The 10,365-nt window shown below is 40.6% G+C and overlaps 1 protein-coding gene across 1 annotated transcript; it reads left to right on the plus strand.

The window, feature by feature from the left end:
• The first annotated feature begins 745 nt into the window (after positions 1-745).
• HSPA5 (heat shock protein family A (Hsp70) member 5) lies at positions 746-6,881 on the plus strand. Its single transcript, XM_044664240.1, has 9 exons — positions 746-802; positions 1,004-1,248; positions 1,711-1,942; positions 2,840-2,977; positions 3,635-3,747; positions 3,834-4,224; positions 4,343-4,580; positions 4,837-5,004; positions 5,953-6,881. The coding sequence occupies exons 2-9, from the start codon at positions 1,115-1,117 to the stop codon at positions 6,510-6,512; spliced, it is 1,974 nt and encodes a 657-aa protein (XP_044520175.1). The 5' UTR covers positions 746-802; positions 1,004-1,114; the 3' UTR covers positions 6,513-6,881.
• The last annotated feature ends 3,484 nt before the right edge of the window (positions 6,882-10,365 follow it).

Raw genomic sequence — 10,365 nt, forward strand, 5'->3', positions numbered from 1 at the left:
CCCTGATATAACATAATTTAACGTGTCAATACCAGATCCTTGCCCGTCCTGGGACTCAGTTTCCCCATCTGTAAAATGAAGGGCTAAAAGTCCTCTACGGTGATTTCCAGCTCTAAACATGACATGATTTTTCTATAGATGCTGGGTATTGATACTCGCCGTAGTAGGGGGACACTAGGCGGATTAATACTTCGGGGCAAGAGTATTAATGTTCTGGGACTGCAGCACCAATAGGCAGCTAGAGTAACGAGAAATTAATCACACAGAAGTGAGGGACGGAAGATAGGGAATGCCTGAAGGGGCGGGGCCCCGAGCTTCCCTCATCCCACACAGGTAACCGAGATCCCAGTCGACACCCACACTGGTTGCTCTGAAACTCCAGAGAGAAGGTGGGACCAGGGCGGCAACCAGCGGAAACTGCCGGAGGATAGAGAAGCCGGTGCGCGCCACACTCAAACGATTGACAGTGGCTCGACCAATGGAATGCTTCCGCAGGGCCCAAATGCCTCTCCTATTGGTCTTCCTGGACGCAAAACGGGACCAATTAGGCTCTGGGGGGTGGGTCGAGGAGGTGACGTTAGCTGCGGCTGCGGCCGCCTCGAATCGGCGGTGGCCAGCTTGGTGTTTGAAGCCAATGAGCAGCGTCCAACGCGCGGAGGCTCCACCAATCGAAGGCCTCCACGACGGGGCTGGGGGGTGGATATATAAGAGAAGTCGGCGCCGGCTCGGGCCCAGACTTGACCAACGGACCTAGTGTGAACCAGCGAGACCCCCGATATCGTTTCCAAACCTGCCGTTCGAGGTAAGCTCCGCGACCTTAATTCCTAAGCTGGGGAAAGGAAGTAGGAAAAGTATACTAAACCAAGTAGGCCTTATCTAGACCCGCCGCCACCGCCTTTTCTCGGCCTAATCGGCCCTGGGGGAGCTTCCGCCCATAGGCTGTCGCGATGGGCCCCGGTCGTCTCCGAAGTCCCCTCAGCTAACGCGGCCCATGTTCCCGCAGGTTGCCCACACTTCACCTCCCAGCATTTTCCATTGAGAGAATAATCTCGGGTGAGCAGAGGGACAGACGGACAGACGTGCAGAGAGGCGGGCGGGCGGACCTACGGACAGGATGAGGCGCTCGCTCGTGGCGGTGGCGGCCGCTCTGCTGCTCCTGGCAGCCGCGGGGGCGCGGGCCGAAGAGGACGACAAGAAGGAGGACGTGGGCACTGTGGTGGGCATCGATCTGGGCACCACCTATTCGTGGTAAGAGCAGCAGCCGTCCCTATCGAAATCTTCCCTGAGTTTTTGGAGTTTGTGGGGTGGGAGAAGATCATCTCTGGTCCAGCCCGGCATCTGACAGCCATGTCTAGGCCTAGAGCTTGGGGTTGGGTGGATAATTTCCCGCGAGCCTTTGTTAGGGCTTTTTTCTGTCTTGGAAGATTCTTTTACTCGGGACTGAGGATGTGGGGCGGTAAAGCCTTGGGAGAGGCAGCCGTTAGGGGTCCCAGGCCCATCCTAGGTCTCCTTCCAGAGTTGAGATGGAAGTATTCATTAGATCGGGCCAGGTCTCTATGCAGAAACCTGATTTATCAAGGTCGGGCAGGAGGAGGGTCAATGGGAAGGAAGTTTTTTTAGCTTTTTTTCCTTTTCACTCTAGTAGTGCCCTCTTTATCAACAATTGTTATCCAGGCTTATTTGTTTTCTCTGACCTGTTCTCTTCTCCAGTGTTGGAGTATTCAAGAATGGCCGTGTGGAGATTATTGCCAATGACCAGGGCAATCGAATTACACCTTCTTATGTGGCCTTCACCCCAGAGGGAGAGCGACTTATTGGTGATGCTGCCAAAAACCAGCTTACTTCAAACCCTGAGAATACAGTCTTTGATGCTAAGCGGCTAATTGGCCGAACATGGAATGACCCATCAGTGCAGCAGGATATTAAATACTTGCCTTTCAAGGTTTGTTTTTCTCTACTTCAAGTTAATAATATATTGATAGAATGAGGCTAAACCTCGTCTGATTAGGAAAACTAGGATGTAGTTTTTTTCTTTTTTTTTTTTTAAAACCCTTAACTTCTGTGTATTGGCTCCTAGGTGGAAGAGTGGTAAGGGTGGGCAATGGGGGTCAAGTAACTTGCCCAGGGTCACACAGCTGGGAAGTGTCTGAGGCCAGATTTGAACCTAGGACCTCCCATTTCTAGGCCTGACTCTCAATCCACTGAGCTACCCAGCTGCACCCTAGGATGTAGTTTTGAACCCCAGCTCTGTTACTTAACTTTGACTTTTTGAAAATGATTTAAGCAAGTGGCTTTTTTCTGAACATCACTTGATTTTTGTTTGATGTGAGCCTCTTATTTTAAAGATCTCAAAATTTTTGGTGTCTTTTTTTTTCACTAAGATCTTTAAAATAGCTTCTAACTTATTAACTAGTGGAACACTTTTATAAGGGTACTTGAACAAATAATCATCTTATAAAATTAACCCTGGAAAGAACACAAGTTCTTTGTGAGGCAAAAATATTCTAACCATACTACAAAGGAGCTCTTTTTAGAATGTGATTGATAATGACTTTGCTTGAGTAAAATAACCAAAACTTAGAAAGCATATTTAACTCAACAAAAATCCATATGACTACTTTGGACAGCATAGTACTAAGAAGCAAGTTAAGATAGTCCATGGTATCCAGTAGGCATTTTAAAGACACAAATACAGAAATAACTTTTTGGAAGAAAATTTAAGGCTTAATGTCTTCAAATGGGTTAGGTTCCTGAGTAACAAAAGAGATCTGTATCAATATTTAATGCAATTAATTTGTAGGTAAATAAGTAATTGGAACTTCTTATTCTTTTAAAATAGGTGGTTGAAAAGAAGACCAAACCATACATTCAGGTGGATGTTGGTGGTGGACAGACAAAGACATTTGCCCCAGAAGAAATTTCTGCCATGGTCCTGACTAAGATGAAGGAAACAGCTGAGGCATATCTAGGCAAAAAGGTAATAACTATAGAAAACTGATAGTCCATTGGGAAAATGTAGGACTTGGTGTTAACATTTGACATTCCCAATGAAGAAACATAGAATAGCATCATCATAAAAGGCTAGGCCTGAATGTTGTGATGTTTCTGATATACATGGGCTATGTAACCTGAGGGCAAGTAACTTAACCTCTCAGTGTTCTGAGCAACTCTGTCAGACTTGAGCTCTAGAACAGGTGCTTACTTACATGGGGCAGGGGGAAGAGTTTCCTTTGCCAATGAAATTATAGGCCCTATCCCTATAAGGTGTAACACCTTAAAACTGGTATGATTGGTAATAGAAATCTGTGTAGGCAAGGTGAGAGACATAATACACATCTCAGGTGTATCACTTATTAACATGACTTTTGGAAAAATGGCAGTTTCCTTGGCATTATTTCACCTGTAAAATGAGAAAATAGAATAGGTCTGTAAAATCCTTTCATCTCTAAAAATCTATGATTCTGCAGTGGCAATTGACTTACTATCTTAATGAATGATTTTCTTTCTGAACCAAAATAGGTTAGACTAAGTTGAGACTTCATGTTTATTCCTATTAGTAACTAAATTATGAATAGGTAAAATTACAGTGGAGTTATGTAGAAAATATTTAAAAAGAGACAACTTTGCATTCTAGGTTACCCATGCAGTTGTTACTGTTCCTGCTTATTTCAATGATGCTCAGCGTCAGGCAACCAAAGATGCCGGGACTATTGCTGGCCTTAATGTTATGAGGATCATCAATGAACCGTAAGTATTAATAACCTGGGAGATGTAAAATGTTTTGGAAATTGGGGGAATCCTGATCTGACTTAGCGCTGTTCTTTTCCCTTCAGTACGGCAGCTGCCATTGCCTACGGTCTAGACAAGAGGGAGGGAGAAAAGAACATCCTTGTGTTTGATCTGGGTGGAGGCACTTTTGATGTGTCCTTGCTCACTATTGACAATGGAGTGTTTGAAGTGGTGGCCACAAATGGTGATACTCATCTGGGTGGAGAAGATTTTGATCAACGAGTCATGGAGCACTTTATCAAGTTGTACAAAAAGAAAACTGGAAAAGATGTGAGGAAAGACAACAGAGCTGTGCAGAAACTTCGACGGGAGGTTGAGAAGGCTAAGCGAGCATTGTCCTCTCAACATCAGGCTAGAATTGAAATTGAATCTTTCTTTGAAGGTGAAGACTTCTCTGAGACACTTACTCGGGCCAAGTTTGAAGAACTAAACATGGTAAGTGTATAGGAAATAGAGAGAACTGTGGTGGGTTAATGGATTTATTTCCACTGTTAATTACAGTATGATAAAGACATCTAAGACACATATTTATTTATTACTGGTTCTGTTTCAGGATTTATTCCGGTCTACTATGAAGCCTGTCCAGAAAGTATTAGAAGATTCAGATTTGAAGAAGTCCGATATTGATGAAATTGTTCTTGTGGGGGGCTCTACTCGAATCCCTAAAATACAGCTGTTAGTGAAAGAGTTCTTCAATGGCAAAGAGCCATCCCGGGGCATTAATCCAGATGAAGCTGTTGCTTATGGTGCTGCTGTCCAGGCTGGTGTATTGTCTGGTGACCAAGATACTGGTAGGTCAATAGCATAATATTTCCAAATGGGCTTTATTAGAATTCTCAACATGCTTCTCTTTGGGGCCATTATATTGTGACAGAACTGGTTTAGGACTTGAGACCCAGATTTGAGATAGATTAGTTTTGAATTTTAAGAAAAGTTTTCAGAGAATTCTACTATGGTAATGTGGTGCACATACATTATTTTGTGTGTCTGTTGGAGGACTACTAATAAGTAGAATTTAACTTGAAACTAATTCTTTTTATCTTATAGGTGATCTGGTGCTCCTTGATGTGTGTCCTCTTACACTTGGCATTGAAACTGTTGGTGGTGTCATGACCAAATTGATCCCAAGAAATACCGTAGTGCCCACCAAGAAATCTCAGATCTTTTCTACTGCTTCTGATAATCAGCCAACTGTCACTATCAAAGTCTATGAAGGTAATTCATTTTAATATAAAGTAATAAACCATACTAAGTAAACTTGACCATATATCAAGAGATTTTTCCCACTTTACAGTTGAGAAAATTGAGGCTAAAGAAAAATTGCCCACAGCTCCAGCCAGTAAAGTATCACCTGGGATGCTCTACTATTTTTCTTAAATAAACCCTTACCTTCTGCCTTAGAATCAATATTATATATTGGTTCTAAGCCAGAAGGGTAGTAAGGACTAGGCAATGGGGGTTAAATGACTTGCCCAGGGTCCACAGCTAAAAAGTGTCTGAGGCTAGATTTGAACCCAGGACCTCCCATCTCTAGGCCTGGCTCTCAATCTACTAAGCCATCCAGCTGCCCCAACTCTTATTTTTTTCTAAACTATCTTGGGCTCTGAAAAATATGATGTTGCCTCTCTTTAACTTCCAGTCATTGGAAAAAAAGACATTCATACCCAATATTAAATGTGGTGTTTTTTTTTCCCAACTTCTATCTCATTTCCTTCTTAAAAACAGTGCCTTTTGCTAATAATATAGGATACAAAGTACATTGCTTATACAGAAGCAAAGATTGGAACATTTAATTATGACTGAGTGCCTTTGGGGAGGGTAGAGCTTGACAGTGATTTACTTTGAGCCCAGGTTGAATGAACATAAGGGTATTAACTCTAAAGTTGATGTAATGTAATAAGATTGAATTTCGAATTGAAAGACTTGGGTTTGAGTCAGATATATTTTGATTAGTATGACCATGGACATATCTTCCTTCTCGGTGACTTTCAGATTTCTCAGTTTCCTAACCTGTAAAATTGTTGGACTAGTTAACACTTAATAATTTACCTAGGCCTCTATGGCACTCCTGAATGCTAGAGGGATGCTCTTCTCTAGCCTCTATGCAACTTGTATCCATTGACTCCCAGCAGTATTGTAAGTAATGATGGAATGTCTTTGTAGGTGAGCGACCTCTGACCAAGGATAACCACCTCTTGGGAACATTTGACCTAACGGGAATTCCTCCTGCTCCTCGAGGGGTCCCTCAGATTGAAGTCACCTTTGAAATAGATGTAAATGGTATTCTTCGGGTCACAGCTGAAGACAAAGGCACAGGCAACAAGAACAAGATCACAATTACCAATGACCAAAACCGTCTCACACCAGAAGAAATTGAGAGGATGGTAAATGATGCAGAGAAGTTTGCTGAGGAGGACAAGAAACTTAAGGAACGTATTGATAGCCGAAATGAGCTGGAGAGTTATGCCTATTCACTAAAGAACCAGATTGGTGATAAGGAAAAGCTAGGTGGAAAGCTTTCTTCTGAAGACAAGGAGATTGTAGAAAAAGCAGTAGAAGAAAAGATTGAGTGGCTTGAGAGTCACCAAGATGCAGAGATTGAAGATTTTAAAGCAAAAAAGAAGGAACTTGAAGAGATCGTCCAGCCTATTGTTAGCAAGCTCTATGGTGGTGCAGGCCCTCCTCCAGGGAGTGAAGAAACAGTAGAAAAAGATGAGTTGTAGATACCACTCGCTCCTATGTGTTGTAATATTGTAAATACTGGACTCAGGAACTTTTTGTTAGGAGAAAATGGAGAGAACTCAATCTCGAATGTAATTGGAATCTTCACTATGGAGTGGAGTTGAAAATGCTATAGCCCAAGTGGCTGTTTTCTGCTTTTGTTAGCAGTTACTCATGGGTGGGAGGGGGACTGGGAAGGGGGGGGATAAGGAGACTAGAATTGGCTTAAGGGGGTGGGGGGGAAGAAACATATGGGCTGGGAAATGTGTTCACCTTGGAAATGTTCTATTTAACAATTGGGTCATGTGCATTTTGGTGTAGAACTTTTTTTCTACCATAAGTGATACCAATAAATGTTTGTTATTTACACATTGGTTTTAGTGATTTAAAACTCATTTCTGGAACACACTTGAAGTTTGCAAATGACCCTGTGAAAAGTAAAAGATTGCTAGTCTTGGGCCTTAATTTATAGGAGAGAAAGCAGGTGATTAAACTTTTAGTCATCAAGCCTAATGATAGAACTTGGATACACTGGAGTTAATAGCTCAGTGGGGCTGCTTGAGGATTTTGTCAAAATTTCACACTAGTCAGTGAATTCTAGGCCAATATTTTTTATTACATCAAGTAATCTTTCAAATAGGCTAGAAACTGGTTTTGAACTTTTTTATCACCATGTAATAATATGGTTTCGATAACTTTCCTAGAGTAGGGCTTCTTAATCTGGTATCCATGAACTTGGGTGGGGGGGAAAAAAAGTCCATGACAAAAAACAAGGTTGAGAACTCCTTCCCAGATTCAGTTAACAGTTGCACAAAGCACAACTCTCCTCACCTGTGGTCCAGTTATCTTCATTCTGTCATAGCACCTTTGAAAATAACCACAAATGGCACAGCTGGTGGCTCAGTGGATTGAGAGCCAGGCCTAGAGATGGGAGGTCCTGGGTTCAAATCTGGCCTTAGACACTTGTTAGCTCTGGATCCTGGGCAAGTAAATTGACTCCCATTGCCTAGCCCTTACCACTCTCCTGCCTTGGAACCAATACTTAGTATTGATTCTAAGTCAGAAGGTAAGGGTTTAAAACAAAAAAGAAAACCACAAACTACTTCCATTTTAGAATACTTAATATTTATTTTGGTACCAGTTTATTTAAACCTTTCAAAAGTAATTCCAAGCACATATAACATTACACTCCTTGATTGGAAAGGATGGATGACTTACTGAATGAGAGAATTAAGAATTTTGTTTTCTGAAAGGAATACTAAGCAGAAGTCTAGGGGAAAATAAACTACAGATACCAAACCAAAGGTTTAACTTTGAAGGCTTATAGAATTTTCATCTAAATATTTTAGCTTATCGTGCTTGCTAACCTTAGCATTTCTGGAAAGTAACTCAAGAAGTTTAGTCATGAAGGAGGAGTTTATTAAGTACGTAAGTTCCCCCATATTTGTTTCTAACAAGTTATTTCAGAAAATGCTCCAAAAGACCTGGACAGAAGGGCATTTTAGATGACATCCAAATCTGGTCTTGGGTCATTCTGGATATGGTGTACAGTAACTCTAGAACAAAGGTATCCCAATAATCTATATGAAAACTCATGAATTTATATGACTTGCTATTTGTCATGGCTAATTATCCATGAGATCTTTTAAATTTTTACAGTAAACTTTTAAATTTACACAGTAATCCGGAAGATGATAATACAGGTATCAATTATGTAGATGAAGAATTTGTGAATTGCTTATGCCAAAATATCAAGGAAATGTCACTGGCAGGAACCTAACTCAGCCAGATCTCCAATAATAAGTCAGAGTGAGAATTCACATTTAAATTGCCTAAATCTAAGTTCCATGCTTTTTCCTACACACTATAGCTCTCTGACCAGATGCAACTACTTAGTTAGATTGTTTCTTCCTCTGTTGAACACATTTAAAATAGAATCTTGAAACTGTAGATAAGCTACTGCTAGTTAATATTTTCAATTCAAACTTGTAGCAGAAATAGTACTGTTTAATTTATAATAGTACTGAATATTTTAACATTCAATTCTATAGTGATTAACATTGACATGCCTGAACACAATTCAGCACCTTCTCCCTCAAAGCATTCCTCATCCCAACTCCTATTTCTGTTGACATCACCTTCCTTCTAGTCAGCAGAGTTGACAGCTTTAGAGGATTCGCCCTTAACTCTTGCTTCTCCCTCACTCTCTATATCCAGCTAAGTGCCAAATCTTGTTATTAATATCTGTACAATATTTTAATCCCTTTCTCCCCACTCATACATTACCCTTCTTCCTCATGGATTATTACAATCACCTAAATGGAGGATCTTTTAGACTCCTATTTATCCACATAGTTGCCAAAATAATTTCCCTTAAAAAAAAAAAACTGATCAAATCATTTTCCTGCCCTAAGAATCAATCTTCACCTATTTCCTTTATTGCCTCTAAGATAAAATGCAAACTCCCCTGCTTGTTTAAAGCCCTTCACAATCCAGCACTAGTTCATCTTTTCTTAAATATTTTTTTAAACCCTTACCTTCATCTTAGAATTAATACTTTTTATTAGTTCCAAGGTAGAAGAGTGGTAAGGGCTAGGCAATAGAGGTTAAGGACCCAGGGCCGCATAGCTAGGAAATATTGGGCAAGATTTGAACCCAGACCTCCCAACTCTAAGCCTGGCTTTGAATCCATTGAGCCACCTAGCTGCCCCCAAATGGGGCTACTAATTCTTATTCCAAACTCAATAGACTATTTCTTGCCTCTACTTATATGTATAAATTACCCTAAAATATGTTGCCTCTTCAAAGCCAGCTCTTTAGAATCTCTAGTTTTCAGTGTCAGCTCAGGTGGCTTCTTTTGAGAAGGAAAGCCTTTCCTGATCTCCCTCAGTTGTTTGTACTCACTTCCTCTTCAAATTATATTTATTGTAATGTATTTACTCTAATTTACTTATTATATATACTATATCTTCAAATAGAATGTAAGCTCCTTCAGGGCAGGGACTGTTTATAATTTGAATCCTTAATGCTTATCCCAGTGTCTTGCAGATAGATGTGATTGTCAAATTAAAGTGCCTCTCACACTCACCATTTTGTGCTAAACTCTAGGGTTACAGAAATGAAACACCAACCTTACTCTCAGTTTTCACTACAGAGAATGTGGATTAGTGTTAAGGAAGTAAATCACATAGAGATTTCTTTAAATTTACATAAGTAAAACTCCATTTTGAGTGGAGCTTCTCCGTTTAGAAAAATAAGTGAAAATTAAGTCAAATGCTTAAAGACTATATTTAAACACATATGGAACTCTGAGCTTTGATGAGATCTAGGAAGGGGGAGATCAAAGTAGTCTCTCCTGAGCTGACGCATTATCTATTAATACTCCAGGAAATACATACATACACCCCTAAGGAGTCAATGGGTTAGTTTTAAAAAAACATAAGTAGGTTTATTCAGAGGACTAGGATTCAAATCCCAAATGCTATTTACCCGTGTGACCTTGAGAACATTATTTAACCTCTTAGGACCTCAGTTTCTCCATCTATTAAATAATGGTGTTAGATTAGCTGGCCACTAAGGTATCTCCCACCTCTAAATCTAAAATCTATGAACTTCTATTATCTATCTAGCTGCTCACAGAATTTCTCCATTTGAATGTCACACTGGTCCCTTAAAATCAACATGCCCTAAATAGAGTTCATTATCTTTTCCCCCCAAACGTCCTCCTCCGGTCTTCATGCCTCTTAGAATTCCTAATTTCCATCAAGACTCAAGTGATACTAGCATGGGACCTTTGTTTATTCTCCACAGCCTAGCTACTAAAGCCTTAACCTACCCCCAAATTATCTTGTATCT

Source organism: Gracilinanus agilis, chromosome 2, assembly GCF_016433145.1.
Source record: "Gracilinanus agilis isolate LMUSP501 chromosome 2, AgileGrace, whole genome shotgun sequence".
Lineage (NCBI taxonomy): Eukaryota > Metazoa > Chordata > Mammalia > Didelphimorphia > Didelphidae > Gracilinanus > Gracilinanus agilis.

Coding starts and splice junctions, on each gene's coding strand:
- HSPA5 (XM_044664240.1), top strand. CDS start 1,115: ATGAGGCGCTCGCTCGTGGCGGTGGCGGCCGCTCTGCTGCTCCTGGCA. Junction 4,225..4,342: donor AGTTTGAAGAACTAAACATG/GTAAGTGTATAG, acceptor GTTCTGTTTCAG/GATTTATTCCGGTCTACTAT. Junction 4,581..4,836: donor GTCTGGTGACCAAGATACTG/GTAGGTCAATAG, acceptor TTTATCTTATAG/GTGATCTGGTGCTCCTTGAT.